Here is a 21,150-nt window from a genome sequence, read left to right as displayed (position 1 = left end):
AAAATGAATCTTTTTGCTACAGTGAAAATCAGTGAAATGAATTCCCTTATGTTCGCTGACGGGATATCCGGTTGAAACTTTCAATGCTATACATTCGTGTAACAACGTGGAGTATAAGTGTAAAAACAAGGCAATATGATATCAGCCAATCAAAAATCCATATAAATTCTGTGATACAAGCTGCACGAATAGTATATAAAATTTAGATTCGTTAAATATCTTGATGGAATAAAGCTTAAAACCTTAATGGAGTATTGGGTGCAAATTTAAATATGCTCCAAAAAAAGCATGAAATATACTCTTCGTATAGAATCATATATGCAATATATATGCCAAATTAATAAAATTCGATAAATTTCAGTAAATAGTGCGTCACGGTCAATAAAAACGTTTATTGCAATGAATTCATTGAAAATGTGGTAAATTGGTATATTTGGGAGAAGGAGACGAAAGATTAATTAGTGAATATGCAATCAATTTTTAATCATATAGTAGTCAGACATGAGCGTGACTTATATCACTTATATAGTGCTTGGAAGTCTTAATTATTTCTTAATTATATTTTTGTACAAAAGATAACTCTTATTGTTTAATGTTTAAGGAGACGAGTTACGCGAAGAATGATGTCAAACTTGAACCAATGTGCTAAAAATAAAAGGAATTCTAACGAATTCAAATTTGTTTGTGTTATATCTGAAACTTTTTGTTTCCATCGTTAAATTAATTAACAGATATCAATATTGTCTGATAATCCAATATACGAAATAAAAGCAGCAATTTGCAAATGAAAACCGCATATTTGAGCGCTTGAATTAATTTATTACAGCTATATGTGCTCGTATATCACAGGAAATTACTGAATTCCTCCCTTAGTAGAAATTCACCTACTTTTCTCAGTGCAGGCTTGTCTAGTATCTAGCCAGATGAACTTAGAAATGAAGAGGGGTGTAGCACTGAAATAGTGTGGTTTAGTTACGTATAGTATACCTACTGTTATTTTAATGAGGTCATGGACGTCAAGGGACTCGTTCAAGGGTAGACTGGTTTAGGGCTGTTTAAGATCTGATCAAATATACATGTTATTTTTATTGTATTCCCATCTCAATTATAATTATTGCCCCTAAACCGAAATTTGGATGAATATTTTCTCACTGGGGATCTTAGTAGAATTTATTTCAAAATGTATAGACCGGAAGTAAAACAAACGATTGTAAATCATGGTTTCTAATTTTAGCTGCCAAAAGCGTAAATAAAGAAATGCTGATATAAAAATATTATTCTAATTTTTATAGTTTATATTTTTTTGGATATGTAGAAATAATGTAGAATAAATTATATATTTTATATGTTTATAATTGCCTTGAATTATTTTAGATATAGTCAGTCATAAAGAATTTTAAGAATTCGATAAGGGCATGGGTGGTTTTTTTTTACTTGCACCCCACAAAACTCAAAGGGAACTGAGCAAACCCCAAACAACGTCGTAGCTAAATTTCTATTATGGTCATGAGGTGTATTAATAACAGTATTTTTTAAACAAGGTGATACCAATTTTTAGAAAAAATACTGATACTATAGTTTGGTCGAAAGACACATGGGTACACATTGGATATTGATTGGCTAGATTAAAATATTTGTTATATAAAAACAAAGAGAAATCCTGTTTTATAAAAGCAGCTTTCATATCTGATGATGCAAGAGTGAGGAATTTGTATACAATTTTATTTAACAATACGTATTTAATTTGTACAATAGGTAATACGTTAGTATCAATTAACGAACCTTTTGCTCCTTTCAATTAATTTAAACAATATTTTTTTAATACCAAGAAATATACAAATGAAGCTCTTTCATGAAACTCCTCATTATTTCTACAACACAATATTTATTAAGACAATTTGTTCTTTTATTGCATAATAGAATAAAAATGTAATTCGTGAAATTGATAAAAATGTTAAAAAATGTCACTTAAATGATTGAACGAATTGAATCAGCAATTATTATAGAAACTGCTAAAATTAATGTTTCAACAATTTTGAGCATTTTCAATAGATTGATGGTGAGCAAACATTGATAATGACCATGTAAAATACGCATAGGCTGCAAGGATAACTTTAAAATAATCAAGGAAATTATTAACGGTTGAGAAATTGAATCATAAAAGCGAATGATCCGCGTTGAAGGTAATATTAATGATAATAATTATTAGAGAAAATTAGTAGTAAAATGACTAACTAGAGTGGAACTTGAGCGGAAAGCAGTTAATTAGTGAGTCGTGCTATCTAAAGAAATAGCAACAACGTCTGTAATCAAAACTTAAGGCTCCTCGCATTTACTGTGGAATAACCAAGAGTGATATCAACAATTTTTATAAACAAACAATATTTGTTAAACTGATGTTAATTTCGAGGATATTATACTGGATAGTTACTTAACCTAATGATTTCCATATTACACCTGTTTTTATTGCATCTTGTTATTTTTTTTAAAGAGTTAAACAATTAATTTTTATTTCATAAATGTTATTTAAATTATATCACCTAGATTAAGCGCTCCTCAAATATGAATTACATATTTACCTTAATAAAAGAAAAGTTTATTAAATCTCGTCAAAGTAATTAACTTTAAATAAGCTTACCACTTTCACTTTCTATTTCGACAAAGAAGAAATAGAAAAAATATAAAACTAATGCAGAGCCAATAATTTCATATAAAAAGTAGAGTAAACTTTCTTTTTCGACTTTTCTCTCGTATCTGGCTTGCACTAGCTCGACAGCTTTAGCTCGTAACTCCATATTAAGGGTTGGTTTAATTTTTTTTCACTTTAGACTTATGACTTGTTATTAGAAAGCCTTGTTTCGCCAAACTTTTTAGAACAAACTTATGTACCACAGGAAAATTGAAAAAACAAGCTTTACTTAACTTGTTTTCGTCACTTTACGTAGCTCTCTTTTCTTATATCCGAGAGAACAATGTGCTACAAACGCATGTGTAGCAGGAAGATTTTAAGAATTCTTTCTATCCACTTTATTATTGAGTTGGCAGACTTGAGAGATTATCTTTTGATCTCACACGTACAGTTTTCTTTCCAATGGCAATTTTCACTTATTACGATTTATTATTTGGAATTCCAATCACCTGGGCAAACTTTTTTAATATCTGGGTGTATTTAGCAATGACTGATCAGTCAGCAGAAGTTATGCTGAATATTATACAAAGTGTTTATAAAACCCCTCCCCACAAAATATCGAAATTGACGCATTTTCAACAAAATAAAATAATACGAGTTGTTTTACTTTTTCGAAATTATATTATGGTTACATTTATTTGACCTTTTAAGGTCACACGAAGGTAATATAAAAAAGTTAAACTGATTTTTATTTAAAGCAACCCTTGATATATTATATGGCATATTCATGTAGCTTATAAATATCAGGAGTTTTCCAAGGCACTGATGAATTTATCATTTCATCCAATCATTTACTGCTATTCCGAGTTGAAATGATTTATAAATGTAGGTTTGGCTGTGAAGCTGTGTGGTCGACCGCTGTGCATAAACGTGCATCCACCCCCCAACATATAATTTCATTTAGAAATATCTAGCGAAGAATTGGATAATTCGTTAGAATTTCAGTAAGTTTTTGAGATCAATTACAAGAGAGTATGCAGTAAAAAATAGAGAGTTGCGTTAAAAAAAATTTATTTGATTTTAATGTTACTTTCCTGTGACCTTCCAAGGTTAAATACACACCACTGTAATACAAGTTGAAGAAAAGGTAAAAAATCACGTGCTTTTATTTAAAAAATATATCATTTTTTAAATAATAACAAAAAGGAGTGGGACTTTGCGAACACCCTGTATATTCGGTAGTCTCTCTAGCAAAATTTTGCACGTGACCCGAGGATGTCCAGTTAATCGCAATACTTCCATCGTTTCAAGCACGTTAAGGACGCGAGTAAAACTTTATCGAGTCGTTAATTGATTTAATACTTGGTAAGAAAGGACACAGAAGTCGTTAGATGTACAAGCATGGATAAATACCTCAACTATTTCTTCTTCTTTCTAATTGCTCAAGTCGAGCAATAAATTAGCATCATTATTATACTCCAAATACAATTTTGCTCCAAAGTGTTACTAGCAAAAAGGAAAGAGAAAAAAAACTGCAATGTTTCGTCGCGAAAGTTAATTAACTGAGAGAATACAATGAATGAGATGAAAATCAGTATTATTATCAAAAATATATATTCGATTATTTGACCTTTTTCTTGCAGAGAATTAAATTGATTTAATTGCATCTTTTAATTGGACTGCGTTAAAAGTATAATGAGAAACATTCAATGAAAAACTAATTGGCTTAACGAACTAGCGCGACAAAGAATTTAAAGTTTAACGATTTACACGACTTTTACCACAGAAATTCAATAATCTTGATTATTTTTTTTTTCTTATACGAAAATTTTTAAAATTATTTCATTAAATTTTTTAAAGAGAACAAACAATTAATAAAACGTCCTAAAAATTTCAATGCATATTTTATTGATTCTAACGAAAAGAGGGATATTTCCCTTGATCTTTTCCATACTGCACTCGAGTATAATTTACCTTCATAATTTAATTTACGCAAAGTATTCATGCAATCTGGTTACGTTTCATACTAAATGCAAGTATAATTTTTATACATAGAGTATACCATTAACATGTAATGAATCCTTTTATCGATATTCACACAATTTGCCGAAAACAAAAACTGCCCCTAATTTTTATTTTTACAACTTTTTAGAAAAATATACATTTTTCAGTAATGTAAATTAAGATCGTAAATTGAAAAACTACGGCGTAACTGCAGTGCTGTAATTTATGCAAGTTTAAAGGGACCGTGCATAAATAATGGTGGCACGTACATTGAAGAACAGATGTAGAGCATGTAGTCGCGGTTTGTTCGTGAATTAAAGCACGGAAGAAAAGAGAAGCTTTGGCGCTTATCAAAGAGGGTAATAGGTTTGAGGGAGAAGAAGTATTACCGGAGGGGTGAAAATTCAGCGATCCATGAAGCGGTGACAAATGTTCAAATCCTTTTACCGTCCCATTGTCTTTGCTTCGTCTTGAAAAATAGCGGTGGCGACATCGAGGAAGGATAGAAAAAGAAGGGCGTTAAACGAGGGAAAATAAATATCTGTGAAAATGCCTCTAACGTACAAATATAAGGTGATATTTGCTCCTTTCGCTTTATACAGGGTGATACAATATTTTTGCGCTTCAATGAAGAGTCGTACACCCCTCGGGCTAAATTTCTTTTGACACTTTTCAGCACGATTCTTCATTTCCTAGTTATAAAGGGGATTTGCTTGCTAAATTCGTGACGTCATTATTTACCGATGACGTTACGATGAAATGCTTTCCCATAGAGATTGGCTGGTTAATAGCTATAAAATTGGTGATTGGGCTGGAAAATATCGAAGGAAAGTTATTCTTTAAAAAATTAACCCTCGGTAATGGGACCCTTTATTGTATCATGATAATTTTGTTGCAGAGCCTATATTGTATTAGTAGAAGAAATTGTTGGTCGTGGTTGGCGGTGTAAAAAGGTTGAAGGGTGAGAACCAAGGGAGGGTTGAGGTTAGTGCTAGGGATGGACGTGCTGAAATGAACGAGACAGATGCCCCTGACAAGAAAAGTTTTACAGATTATTCAAGCCCAGTCAAGTCAAATTGAGAAACGCAACAGGGCATAATAAACTGGTGAATGAAAAACGATAAAATTCTTATGATTTCTATTTAAAAACAGAAAAATTATTAAAAATATATGAATGTAGGAAATATTAAAAATACATATTAACATATTTTTTATATGCAGTAAAATTTCCTGTTCTTCTTAATTCTACGAGATTGCAAAAAACTTTTATGAGGCTTTAGGAAGGTAATGTCTGTGAACTTTAGAAATTTTAATTTACAATGAAATGTTACTACAGCTCTCTTCTTTGTTATATCGTTGTTGCAGTCACGTAATTATTTTCCGGTAATAAAAAATATTACTTTGTAGCAGTAGGTTGTTTCGCAAAATGTTTGATCGTCGATAATTGGAATGGATTCTTGCAGGATTAAATTGAATTCGCAATTCAACTGTGAAATACTGATGTAGTGTTGATAGCTTACGGATTGTGTATACCTCTTATTGCGTTATTCCCCTTGAAACTTCGGTAATCGAGAATCGGGGACGCATCTTTGTGATGTCCTAGCTTGTGGAGACATATCGTACTTCATTAAGATTAAACTGAACAATAGGTGAGATACGATAAATGATTTCACTGCATTCACAAGTCAATACTAGCTTGCATCAAAGACTCAGACTATAAGGAAGTTCGGTACTGACTTTACTATATACTTATAGTAAAATAAACTTTATTTTTAATACAAGGAAAGTTCTAATATTATCATTGAGTAATTCATTTTAAAATATTTAAATAGATATAGCTAAATAACAATAGAAAATAAAATGACAACCAATATTTTAACATTGAATGCAATTTCATGTTCTATTCTTAGTTTTCTTTTTTAAAAATTTCATGTTTTGTTAGAAATTTTATATATTTGAATTGATTTTACAATTTTTGAAAATCTATTTAATTGTTAATGTATTCTCTACAGGTTTGTTAACTCATTTTTTTTTTTTTTTTTTAATAACGCTGACGTACTTGGTTTCTATAACAAAGAATCTTCGAACGTTAAAATACGAAGTGAACAATAGAAATTTGTAACCAAACCAATCAAAGTTAAAACTGAATAATAATAAATATAGACGTTAAAACTGCATTCACACAGAAGCAATAACTCGGTAATATGTCTTATTTATTATTCATGTAAAACTATTCTGAAACATTTTTGTTTTAATAACAAATTACCCAATTAAAAAATCACAATTATTTTTCTGGCAATTAGAAAGTGCTGTCTAACTATACGTAGTGAATTTAGTATGGAACCGTCCTTTAATTAATCTCTTTTTCTTCGCAAAATATTTAAAAATTTTTCTGAATTAAAAATCTTGTACAATGATTACTGTAAATGTTGTTTTATAAACACTGCAACTCCCCATTATGTTCTAATAAGAAGTTTTTTACTAATAAAAACAGCAATTTAAAAAGACATTGAACGTAATAGAATTTTATTTTCAATACAGAACAATTAAAATAAATATGCTGTATCGTGGTAGAAATTTGATGGCTGTGCTTTCGTATAACCGAAATCGAAATTGTGCAGTGGGTAAATCTATTTTCACAAATAACGATATAATGACAATCTCGCAATGATGGATTTTATAAATAATTTGTCGGTGGTTCGATTACTAAATAGAATATACGGTTTTCGGTTAGGCGAGTGGTTTGCTGTTATATACATACAAACATGGTATTTATAATCATCTCCTGCTGCCTATGATTTATTTGATTAAATTATGTTTTGTCTGAAAATATTAATCGCCAAATGTGTGTCGTAGTTTGGATGTGATTTACCTATACTACTGTTAATTTAAGTTATATAAAGTAATTAGCTCCCAAATGTAAAAACCAATTGTTATACATTTATTTTTCATATTATTCCTTAAATTCATTTTTTCACTGATAAAAATATTATAAGAGAAGAAGCTATATACTAATATTGATCGAAATATAAAAAAATTAGTATAAAATATTTTATTAAAAATTACAACAAAAAATGTGTTAAAGATCAAGTGTTAACATTTTACAATAATGGATACCTTAATTGCATAATATTTCAGTAGTTTTAAGAAAGAGATGTGTATAAGCCCCAATTCTTGAAAATTACAAAGATAATGAATTATTAAGTGAAAATACATATATGCACATGCATACTAAGCAACAACGTTTTCTACTGTTCATTTTTATGTTTTTCACCGTATACTTTTCATGTACGTATACAACATCATATTCTCACTTAGAAATCGTTACAGTGGTGTGTGTATATATTCAAGCGCTTTAACTTGCCTGATATATTTCTCACTTAACTACTTTCCATGAGAAAGTCTCCCGAGTTTCCTAACACTATTTATTAATACGTTGTTATAGGAAGAAATCTAAACTTATAACGTACACTATTATTCAAGAGTATGATATTGTAGTTTGTTTATTAATTTTGTTAATGGCGAAAAATTTCCGATTTGAATTATGATCGCTTAAATTAAAATTTACTTTCCATTGAATAATAAATTATTGGCAAGAATTGAACAAATCTATGCTTGGCACAGTACTCTTTCATCCTTTCGAAAGACCCTCCTAATCCTCCTCCCTGCTACGCACAATTTATCTTAACTTGGTCCAATCTTGAGGCTAATTAATCTTTCATAATTAATCCGATTGGTCCGATATTGGTGTCTACGAGTACCATTTACCCAATATAATTACTGTTATCGGTCATATTTAGTAACAAACCGTTAATCATAATACCTATAAAATATAAAAACAAATAAGAAAATATAACATTTTTCAATTATTCAAGTAGATAACGTTCATTTACATAGTTCTTCAATTATTATTATTCAAAGTTTCATCAATCAACAAGAACATTAAACTTAATTGTTAAATAATTGTTAATAATTGAAATGAAACTCGAGCATTAATAATTGATTATTGCAATTAAACCAGAATACCAATTGCACACAGTTATATTACTCCATTCTAGGAATATTATTCCAACCAAACGATCATCGCACACCAATTGATTAGATGTTAATGGAATTCTGGCCTTACCTGTTGGGTTCACAGATGAATATCAGTCTCGATGATCAATCGTGAACCCGAAAGAAACATCCACGTCAACAGTAACAGTAAATAAAAGAAAATTTTCGTACATAGTACGTAAGAGCAGCAAGCGATAAATTTGTGAAGTTTGGAACAGGGTTAATTTGCTTTTTCTTCGAAAGAAAAAGGAGAATATAAAGCAGACGGCAGGGTGCGGCGTGTTCGTGTGCAAGAAAAAAAACACACCTGGGAGTAGTTTAGCCTAAAGGTGTTCCTGAAGGGCCAATTTCAGTGGAGCAAACTTGAGGATTTATCCCTGCTACATTCTCGTTTCACACCCCTGGAAGAATCTCCTCGTTACTTTTGAATATTTAGCCGTTAACAGCTGTTGATAATGCCTTGCAACGAATGAAATAGAAATTAACGCGCATTTCTCGATACTTCCTTATTGTTATTCCCTGAGGGAATAATTGCGTCGAAGCGTGACTGTAGCCAATGAAATGGAAGTATTTGGAGAGAAACGTTTAAATATTCTCCAATAATTCGATATCTGAAAACTAAGCAGAATAAGACCAGGGTGACATTGATAAAATTATAGGTGCATCCATTTCTGTTCGATAAATTTAATAAAGAGGAAACTGGCCAAGGATACATTTGCTATAGCGTTTACTTCCTTTTTATTTCTCTCCCCACTTTCATCCCTACCAGAAGAAAACATATATATATATATATAGTCTTGAGACGCGACTTAGTTTCTGTTTCTCATTAATAGAAGTTCACGAATATATAGACTCGTTGTTATATTATCAATTCATGCTAAAAAATTATTTTTAAACAAGCTCATTTTTCATTTTGAAAATGTTCTGATTTCCAACTTATAACACGGTGATGAATTTGGTGCACACGAGTTTTTAACGACAGCGTTTACCCAAGATGAGTAAGAGAATAATAGTGTAACGAGCTGAGCATAATGAAATTAATGAAACGTAAAAGTTTATGCAAGTTTTAGGAGGAATATCCAAGGGCAAATCTTTTAATTAAGACGGACAACACTTGGCAAAGTGTTAATAACATTTTGCGGAGCGATGCTTTCACCTTCGTCTCAATCGCTCGTGATTACTGTCATTAAAAGCTGCTGGGAAGGAAATAATCAGAGCAAAATCGATCTTGTATACGTCAATAAAAGTTGAGGGAGAAGTAAGTTTCTTGTTTAGTCGAGCGGCGTCGTCGGGCCGATAAAACTTGATTTCTATGAGAGTCTTTTGCACAGGAACAAGTAGAAAAAAACAAAAATTATAAGACTATGTTCGAGCTACTCAAAATTTCAAGAAAAATCAATTAAATTTGTAGGATGAATATTCGTTAATTCAGAGATCTGATATTATTATTCTGCATCAGTAAGAATACCACAGAATATTAAAGCTACAAAATAAATTGCTTGTTTTTAAAGAATTTAAGACAAAAAAATCAACCGATCACAATTAGAAATTATAATGTTTGCATTATTATCAAGACTTTATAGCTTTATTGCTTACACGAATTTGCAGGTTACGCCCCTTAATGTTCGAAATGCATGATGTAAAATGACGCGTCGTTTGACGCTGACAACATAGTGTCATCGCAATCGAGAGTTAACAAGAGTAATCGATAATTACCGTCGATAATTATCGACAAAATCATTACTCCAAATTGCATTGGCACTGTGCTGTCAACGTCAAATTCATCCTTTCACGTTACACATTAAATCTAGGAATCAATGTGCAAAATGAATTAAGAACTATATTCTTACAAAAAATTGACAAATATAATGCTCTCTTTATTACAATATTTATATTTTTAAAACTATACCATATGTATACAATTAAAGAATCAAGAAATCATAAATGTTAAAACTTTCCATCTTCACAACAGTAAAATATTAATTTTTATGAAAACACCTTTAAACAGCTACTTATTGTTAATTAAAATTTAATAAGCCAAGCTAAGTACAAAAATCTTATATATATATATATATATATTATAATTTTGGAGTAAATACAGTTTTTACAAGCTTAACCTATAGTACGTCTTCAATGGTATGTATATATACACACTGTATGTAATGGCATTTATAAATATGATGATCCATTTAACAGTGAATTTATTAGCGGTCGGCGTGTGGCGTAAACTGACAATAATTACACTTAGTGTATGAAGGAGAGAGAACTGGGCTAGGCAAGTGCTGCGACCCCATTGGGTACTAATGTAAGTAAACAGTATCGAATTATTACGGAGCACTGGCCGTACTACTGTGTGTTTGAACATTGAACATTAAATTATTACAGAGCTCGGCATGCTCCTCCAGGCTTCCTGTTCTACGTTGGTACAAGCCGCTTTCCATCTCAACGAGCTAATTCTCTTCCCACTCCGGACATATGGAATACACTCCAATGATCTACCTCCCTCGTTGTTGTTGTAGACATATAATATAGTTCTCTCTCTCTCTCTCTCTCTCTCTCTCTCTCTCTCTCTCTTTCTTTCTGTATAAAATAAATCATAATTGCTTTTTATCGATTTTTCAGACCCCTATAGGGAGACTAAAAGACATTTCATAATCAATAAATAAAATAATAGCTAGGAGCATCCATAAATGAATCAAACTGTCTTCGGTGTCGAAAGTTCCCTTTCAAAGCTTCGTGTTATACGTCAACTAGACTTCCCACCTTACCCTGTTAATTGCTCACCACTTAAACGTGTAGAATCCCCCCCTTTCTCTCTCTCTCTCTCTCTATCTATCTATCTATCTATTTATCTAGAGCTATATCTATCTCCTACTGTCTTTCACTTCCACTCTTAATTAATATGCTATTCTCATATCAATTATTCACTACGGTTTAACACGCTCTAAACAGCACATAGAATTCGTGAAATAAACACTGTAGGGCTTTATACAAAATAATCATGAATTTTGCCACCATGAATTATTCAAATATGTACGATTGACGTAAATAGCATCTATTCTGATTTTCCGGTATAAAGCAATGCAGGTGGACAACAGAAAATAGCTATTGAAGGTGAAATTGAATTTAAAAGGATAATAATATGAAATATACATATAAATGCAAATAATTTGTTGGACTGTGCGACGCGAAAATTAATAATTATTTTCTGTATTTGATAAATGATTCGAGCATCGAATGTACATAATTATTACTTTGTGGTCTAAGTGTCTTTTGTATAATGCGAGTCACGTTTTTTAGCCTGACCAACTTAATTCTGTACCACTTGGACACATCTAGTTTTTACAGTAAAACGTGACTGCCATTACTGATTAATGGGTAATTCCAATTTTCATTTTCAGGGTCTCTCTTCCGCGATAAAAAACTTATTACTCTGTTCTCAAAAATTGGATCTTAAGTGTTACTTTGCACTAACATTTAAAATAAATTTATAAATATAAGAATTGGTGCACATTGATCCAATTTTTTAAAAAATTTATAATTGATCACGTTGAAAAAGGAACACCGTATATTTAAGATTTTTTTGTAGCTTAATATTTCGAAAATCAAAAAAGACAAACGGCATGTATCCTTTCCTGAGGGTATACGCTCAGCCGCTTCTCGTACTCCAGTTTATTCAGTAAAAAATAATATTTTTGTCTCATAAATATCGCACCCTCGTGTGTTTTATAATAATAAAATAATACGAGAAAAAAACCCCAACAAAATTATTTACAACAGTTACATGATATAAGCATATAATATCAAAGCTACAAACCATAGTAATTCCCTATACGAACTCGTACAAAATTTGATAGCATTATTTTTTATTGATTTTCGAAAGTAAAGACTGTAATAAAGTGCATCCAAAGCAAAATAAAAAATATAGAAGTAGAAGATACACATCAATTATCATAAAAACCTAATAAATATCTTAATTAATCATATAATAAAAGAATGGAAGAAGAGAAGAGATTGAATTGCTGTTTTTGTTTGGTCTACAATCATAAATAAATGAAATGTTGTTGAATCAGCAGGATATTGAAAGTGGTGCACAAGATGAGAAAAAACAAGTGTTTAATTTGGTTGTGAGATCGAGAAGAAGATGATAAAACGTTTATCAGGAGATAGTACAGCTTTTAGCGATCGTACCATCATCCCAGCCTGTAATAGCTATCTGCAAGCTTTCATTTCTCTTTTATGGTCGAAAAAAATGATCAAACAAGCAATCGCGGTCAATCGCCCTCTAAGCTCATTCTTCGCAAGACAAAAGAAAAAGGAAGAGTAGAATGTGAGAGAAAATAGAGGGACAACTGATATCCTAATGTCCCTTTTCATTATGAGAAAAAATAAAACATTTTATTACACCAAAAATCTCTCAGCCATTTGCAACAAATTGCTTAGGTCTGCTATTTTTGATATTAAGTTTAGCCCCCTCTAAAATTATTGGATCTTTTAAGACACTTTCACATATATTAATATAAATATTCAATTTATACTTCGAATCTGATATCAGTGATAGTCCTAACAATCACGTTATATTATGCTTTCCATCGGTTAATTTTTAATACAAAGCTCTGTCGTAAAATCATCCTTTTCATAGACCGAATATTTGCTTCGTGTATAAGACTTTTTAGCGAGAAACCTAAAAGAAGAATATTTTACTATTTCTTATATGTCTTTCAATAATTTGCAAAGCAACAAAATAACTTTAAGCACCTTAGATTATCAAGAAAGTATCAATAGTTGCAAATGTTTAATAATTTTTTTGACAGGATGAAACCATGCATGAGAAGAAAAAGTGATAAATGACACCTTTTCATTTTTAGGAAGATATCTACAACCTCAGGCTCTTTTTATTAAAATTTTAAATAAATTTTTCGGAAGCTAAAGCCATGGCCAACTATTTTAATTTTAAGCCAGTCAAACATCTAGAAAATAAACACTATAGAGAAAATAATTTATTACAATAATTATTTGATAGAAAGCAACATAAAATGATAACGCTGCTTTGACCTTGGAAAGTCACTTAAAGGTCATACAAAGGTCACATTTTGAAGTTTATAAATAGAACCACCTATCTATTATCTCAGTTCTGGATTCTATGTCTATTAAAACAAATAACTTTTGTTGCAACTATTTTTTTAAGATTCTTGATAAGAATTGCATTTGGTCAAAAATTCGGTATATAGAAACTTCCGGTTAATTCAGGTGTACGATAAATTTGTTCCCACTCTTAGCTTAGTCCAGGAATAAGTACGTGAGCGTGATGGAAATTAATTCCTTTGGGTGCTTGTTTATTGTGAATTCCCTTTGCTAACGAAATGTAACTCGATTACGAAATATCATGCGGAAAACGTCCAGCATAAAGGCGGATAGCATCAACCATATTGCTGCGACAAAATTTGTTTTGCAAATTGAAAAGCTTTAGCTTGTTACAACAAAAGAAAATTAGGATTTTCCTTCTGTCGCGTTGGCTAAAAATTCCAATGTGAGCACCTTAAACGATAAAAATGAATAACGAAATGTATACTTATCAATAAATATTAAAGTTTCAGAAAATTATTGATATTCTTTTATAAAAATAAAATTAGAAATAATTTTGATGCATCGAAAATGTTGCAGGAATGTCAATGATACCATTCGGCCTTTATGCTGAGACGATTTCCGCATGAGATGGGATAGCGCCCGCGCGTGCTTTTTTTCTATATTATAAATCAATTTAATACCCAAGGAAATGTTTCGCTTATGAAAAGAACGCGTACACAACACCTGTTACTGGAAATAGTAATATTGAAATTACAGAATTACATGTGTGCGTTTGGTGGACAATTATCCATTCTTAAGCATCATAATCGAAAAATAAATTATGCTACTAGATTATTAAAATAAGATTATTAGGGAATCTATAAAAAATATTAAAGTACATATTTTTTCAGATATTTAGCAGTTTCAAGTTGAAAAAATTTATTTTGTTTCGCCCATTTTATTGATTCTATTAGAAAAAGCATACAGGAGAGATTTAGGTTTCTGTGTGAACACACAAAATAGCAGAGTGTGTGTACATGTAAAAACATATTTGATTTATAGAGCTTAATAATATTATTCAAATGGAAGAGCTGAGAGAATTGGAGTAGTCCACTTGAGGTGGACTTCTGGAAAAAATACGAGGCAATAAGATTTTATTCAAAAGAGACCAAAATTCAACCACGCTATGGCATAAATTCTTGCCGTCTAAAGCTACTCGGGAGCCCAGTTATAATCCCCATAAACTTACAATGTATCATGTAAAATTTCATATTTAACCTCCCTACCCTCCCCCATACGTTGTATAAAATCTGCTTAGATTATTTCTTATATCTTGTATGTTATCTCTTATAAATCTCATTAAAGCGCTTCATCCATTTCAAAAATAAATGAAGTAACTTGTTTGTAGTATTGTAATTATATATAAAAACTATATGACCTCTGCATATGTAATAATGTCATTTTAATTGGCAATAATATATCGAGATTATATTTCATTCATATTTTTATTTCTTTACATTTTTCTTTATTTTATTAAAAAATATCTTACGAGATTTAACAATCCTTTGTTAAACTATTACGCCGATAAAAAATTATTTTTGTATTAAAAAATATTAATAATTTAAAGCATAAATCATATTGCATATAAGACTTTATCAAGATAAGCTATGTGCAATTTGTGCTGAATAATGAAAAATTAAAAATAGTTTTTTATCGATATTCCACATTAATCGATTTGACATGGGCTAACATATTATCAAAAGCAGTAGAGAAGAATTCACACAGCTACCTAAAAATCTAATTAAACAAATAAATATTGTTACTTTGATATTATGTTTTGGTTTATTATGGATAAAAGTACATTTGTAGTTCTGTAAATATTAAAATTACTCTTATAAATAAAATCATAAGTAGGTCGGATTTTTAACCCCATTCGAATAATGTAGTATTATTATCAATAATATGAAATTGAGAATTATATACCGTTTTATTATCAGTTATATTATTATAAAAACGTTAGTAAAGTTTTCTTTTGAATAACCTAAATCGTATAATAAAGAGAATGTACATTAATGCAGTAAAAATACTCCTGGTAAGCTTGTATGATGAGTCTATAGTAACTACAGACTATTATCACGTTAAAGCTTATTAAAGATCATTACGCTATTACGGGATAGATTTATAATTATTAGTCACGTTGCTTGAATAGCCATTGCAGCTGAAAATGCAAGACCTGTGCAATTAGAATACTTTACCTTTCAGAGTTCCTTAGCATTATACGCTTATATGTCTATATTCCAGGCTAGAGTATACGTATTAAACATATTATGACCATACACATTTATACCGGGTGTGAAATAAATACATATCCATTTAAAAATGATAAATATATACTTCCACGTAAAATGCACAATTCACGATACATTTTTTAGACTACAGTTTTATTTTTCACATTTTTTAATATGATATAAAGAGGACAAAATTCTAATTACTTCGATCGGTACACTGATAAATCTAAAATGTCCTTAGCTTCTAATACACATTGAACTTAAAATGCCATTGCAGCGATTCTGCGTACTTAATGAATTTTTAATAAAAATTATAACTTTGTGAATAAAAGTAATAGAAAGTTACAACCAATCTTTGAATGATGAGGAGGCAACCTTTAAGCTTAACAAAATTAAAAAAACAAGCTCGTTAACAGCCTGCCGTAACTTAATCCGAGTTTTTCCAAGAAATATTCATTATCTCATGTAAAACACTGCAAAGAGACTGTTGGATATTGTTCGTGATTATTTTTTAAATAAAAATAAATTATTCGAGAAACTATTTTGTGTTTGTGTTAATTGAAATTCATTAATAAAACATAAATTGATACAATGAGTAATAGAAACGATCAAAGCAAATTTGTCAGAGGTAGTGAAAGAATGAGTTGCTCTTTAATAAACTTTCCGCGATTTATAAGACGAGAGTTGGTGGACTTGTTGATTTCGTATATTATCAAAGCTTTCCGAGGGAACTAGTTGAGTCAGTCCCCTATTTTGTTCTCTTCTCAGTCAGTTTGGCGAATTTATAGAGAAAAGTTCCTTAATTATGCAAGCTCCTGCCGGGAATCATTATTAGTGATCCCGCTGTTTCGAGAATAAAGTTCTTTTTCTAATTAATACATATGCCTGAAAACAACGATAGCAGCATTAACTTAATTAACAAAACTACTTTGAACGCTACGATTAAATTCATTCTTGAGATATATTACGTAGGCTTACCGATATTAAAGTGGAAAGTAAACTATTATCAGACTCTCCCTCCACTTTCTCTTTATTTCACCTCCCTCTCAGAGCACTTCCTTCGATTGAAATTCACTTCCGGAGCTGATGAGAGGTAACACATTTGAAAGAAATGGAATCGAAAGGAAACTATTCAAGTTAAATTCCTCGAGATGACCCACTTTGTTAAGTATTCGCCATTTCCTTCTCTTGTTTCGAACGTTGCGAATACCAGTACGACAGATTTCAAACGGATTGTTTATCATCTGGCTAAAAGAATTGTTACAAGTTACGACACTTTTGGAATAAAAGTTTCTTCCTACTTTATAACAAATCTAAACTGGCTGCTATATACATTTCACTTACCCAAGTATTTTTTTATTCTTTTCCATAATAATCATCCTTCTTTTTTGGAGATTTAAAAATTATTTAAATCTCTATTTTTTTTTATTTTATATCTACTACTTAATATATGTGATAGAATTTTATTAAATCTTATATACAATTATTAATTTTTATAACACGTTAACTGATCTCTTGCTTTATATATTTAGAATAGAAATATCGAAGTTAGAAAGCTACGAGTAAGCAACCACTTTGAGTTAACTAAGAAACCAAAAGAATGCTGAGGGAAAGTTCAGTGCAGCAGTCGAATAATTCGAAAACCATGCATTTTAGAAAGAAACAATGTAGGTCTTCTAAAAAATACTCTTAAAAATCTATCAGAAGGTATCATTGGTATAACCTTGACTGCAATCTTCAAGGTCAAATGCAGGTTACTTTGACTTTCTGACAGCTAAACCTATATTTTTCATTGTAAATTTTGGTAGCTGCTTCCAAGAGCTTTCTAAGACAATGTACAGATTTTAATTCAAGTATTTACAAGACAATCGAAATTGAAATAATGGAATATCGAACTTTGAGTACTCCCGAAGCTTAAATGCTAGTTTAACGAGAGTTGAGGCCCTGAAAACTTTTGATCGGGAAGGCACAAACAACAGTTTTCTAAACTTTTGGACAAATCTACCGAGACCCCATTTCCATAAAGTTTCTACGAGGTCCTTTATAATAGAAATATTCACGATAAATTGGAAGATCTCAACTGCAGTATTGTAATTAAATCAATGTAGCGTGGTAGCCGGTAATTGTAGGTGACATGCACAAGTTAGTTGAGAGGATGGCAGAGTAAAATTTCAATATTTTATACAATATGTATTTAACTGCGAAAGATACTATAAATTTGGTTTATTATAGGTAATTGCGTTGAACACAGGTAATATATGCAAAAGAGAAATGATATAATTTACAAAAAGAATGTAATACTAAAATACTCAATTTTCTACCTTATATGTTTCGTGTAAAGTCTTTGTAATAAAAATAATAGAGTATGTTTTTTAGAAGTAACTTTCTGTGGAAATTATTAATTACCCTCTACGAGGGCATTTTCCTCAGAAAGTTTGTTTTAAATTGAAGGGAGAGAATATAATGTTTAAATTAACATTTTACAAAATTTGCTTTAAAAGTTATTAGTCTGGTCATTGTTATTTAATTGAAATATGGGAGAGTACAAGCTAATAGTTTTATTACGCACATTTAGTAGTAAATCGTGTATTTGGATGGTCGTTTGTGAAGGTTAATGAAAGCGAAATTTGCAATTGCAGAGAACGTAAGTCGATGGTGCTCGCCTAATGGGACATGGGATAAGTCGTCCAATTATTCGTTGTGCACCAACCTACAACTGCCGACAAAGGAGCCTGGGGTTGAAATAACTACAATGGTCTACTTTGCTGGATACAGTTTATCCCTATTCACGCTCATCATCGCTGTTACCATCTTCATTTATTACAAGTAAGCCCATCATTAATCCATTTATTTTTAATTATTTTCACTAATTCTATGCGGTGTGTCCCTCGTATAGCAACGAATTGATAAATTATTCATTACTTTTAATTATAATGAATAATTATATCAATTAGGTTAGTCCTTAATTATGTCTATATATATCGTGTGCGTCTAGAATAATTATTAATTAATTACTTACCATATATACCACATTAATATATAAGTCGTATGATTTTTCAGTAAATTTTGTTTCCCGATCGTATATAGGGATATTTTATTCAGAAATTCATAGGACTGTGATAGGTCTATTAATTAGAGTTTTATTCAATTATCGTTTGCGTTTATTTGGAAAACTGTTACGACGGACAGACCAAAATGAGAGAGAACGACCAGCATTGAAACACACTGAAGTGCCTGGAAAATAGCTTCCAGGGAAAATTCACTTGTTTACAATGTAAACTCACGAGTTGTGCACGCATTTAACATGGAATCAGCTACGTTTCTCTCTGTCCCTCCACTTTTACTATATGGCATATATGCACCACCATTCACATCCCAGACTCGGCATATAACTTTACCTTTTATTCTTACCAACCAAGAATAATTTGATTAAACCTGCGAAATCCGCTTATTAATCTCATAAAGCACCAATTATTTAACCGAAACACACACACGACGGTCAAATTTCTCATAAGGCAACTATTAATTTTTAGCGAAATTAGATCTTTCCTCGTATTTAAAAAAAATCCTAAAAATGCTGTCTTCTTTCATATACATTTCTAAGAATAAGCTACCATAAATTTGTGCCTTGTGTTTCAGAGAGCTGAGGTGCCTGAGGAACAATATCCACGCAAATCTGATGTTCACATATATTTTGACCGACCTCATGTGGATACTGAACACCGTCATGCACGTAAATACGTTTTCATTGATAAAACTCTTGGAATATAATTGACACGTGGTCAGATGTGAAAAAGATTTTCCACGGGAATCGATTCGAGCCTAAAAGTTTGAACGGCGAAGAGTTTTCCAACTCAGCGAGCCACTTTGTTGGGGAAACCGTGAAAAGGACAAAAATAGATTTTTCATGCTATTTCCCTCTCGTTTCTTTACCTTTCATTTCCCACTTAGAATACTTTATTGTTGATAACGTAATTATGCACCCTTCATCAAGGTTGTGGAAGAGGGAAAATGGTAAAGCAGAGGGGGAGGGGGAGTGATGAGAGTATTTATAATAGGATTAATTAATACTGTACCACGAAGCATGACGAATAAAAAGTTACCTCGCGCACAAGAATATTAGGCATAAATGGGTGAAAGGCTAATTCCCTCCAATAATGAGGTTTCTCATAATTGGGTCAAACCCATAACCACTGCTTGCGCAGAATTCTTATGCAAGAATTTTATTTGATTTTTCGTCTGAAATCTCTTTACCATTACTATTTTCTTCCCTCTGTTGTCACCTTCTACCCACGTTCTTCAACAATGCAAAATGCACTTTTAAGAAAGTCGGACCTTCTTTTCTCAAACTTGGACAAATTAGTTTCATAATACAGTTGGTCTTTTTATTTTGCATTTTCACTGAAATGTTCAATTGTAAATTCTCACTAAATACCTAAGAAACGTCACTTAGAAAATTGTATAACGTTCGTTGTTTCACAATGAGGCCCACGCTTTCGGCATTAACCGAATAGCCTGGCATTTATCTGACAGGAAAGTTATATTAGATTAGTATATCGTATTGCAGTGTTGCACCTGAAATACGTATTTGCAACTGTATTATTTCATTGCCGTCTTTGTTATCTTTGTGTGTACTCGTATCTCCAACTCATTCGTAACGTTGTCCATTTTCAAACTTACTTTAGGACAAGCTTGCCAAGGACACTGGGGAAATTAATTGCTACGTTCTCGCTCCTGATTTTCCAACTGCTTCTCTCATTATAAGTCCTTTACCAAAACCTTGATGCTTATTAACACACACCGTTTATAATAGTTGCGTACACTTATATCACACAAATCTCCTATTTCACCTATGGCAATTAAATCATTAGTTTACAATAATGAAAAATATTCTTAAATTTCGTATTCTTTCAATTTATGAAATTTGATTAATTATAAAAATAAAAACAAGAATAAATCGTGAAATAATTAGCACGACCACTACGATCGAGTCTCGTCAAACTAGTTTTTATTAAACAGAGAATCGATAAGCGATACTCGAAGAAGCGAGTCACTTCCAAAAAGTTTCATAATGAAGCATCTTTTTGCGAAATTAGCTGCTATGGG

At 31.1% G+C, this 21,150-nt stretch overlaps 1 protein-coding gene across 4 annotated transcripts in view; it reads left to right on the top strand.

Moving 5' to 3' along the window:
- LOC136774001 (diuretic hormone receptor-like) overlaps nucleotides 1-21,150 on the top strand; it is a 65,995-nt gene that overhangs the window by 39,975 nt on the left and 4,870 nt on the right. For all 4 annotated transcript variants that reach the window (XM_066728014.1, XM_066728013.1, XM_066728015.1 and 1 more), the window contains 2 exons: nucleotides 18,684-18,870; nucleotides 19,684-19,777. In XM_066728014.1, coding sequence (XP_066584111.1) covers nucleotides 18,684-18,870; nucleotides 19,684-19,777 — 281 coding nt within the window. The remainder of the gene's footprint in view (nucleotides 1-18,683; nucleotides 18,871-19,683; nucleotides 19,778-21,150) is intronic.

This window comes from Prorops nasuta, unplaced genomic scaffold, assembly GCF_024137725.1.
Source record: "Prorops nasuta isolate Cenicafe-Biocafe unplaced genomic scaffold, Cenicafe_Pnas_1.2 PNAS00006, whole genome shotgun sequence".
NCBI lineage: Eukaryota > Metazoa > Arthropoda > Insecta > Hymenoptera > Bethylidae > Prorops > Prorops nasuta.
This window is presented reverse-complemented; position numbering and strand designations above follow the sequence as displayed.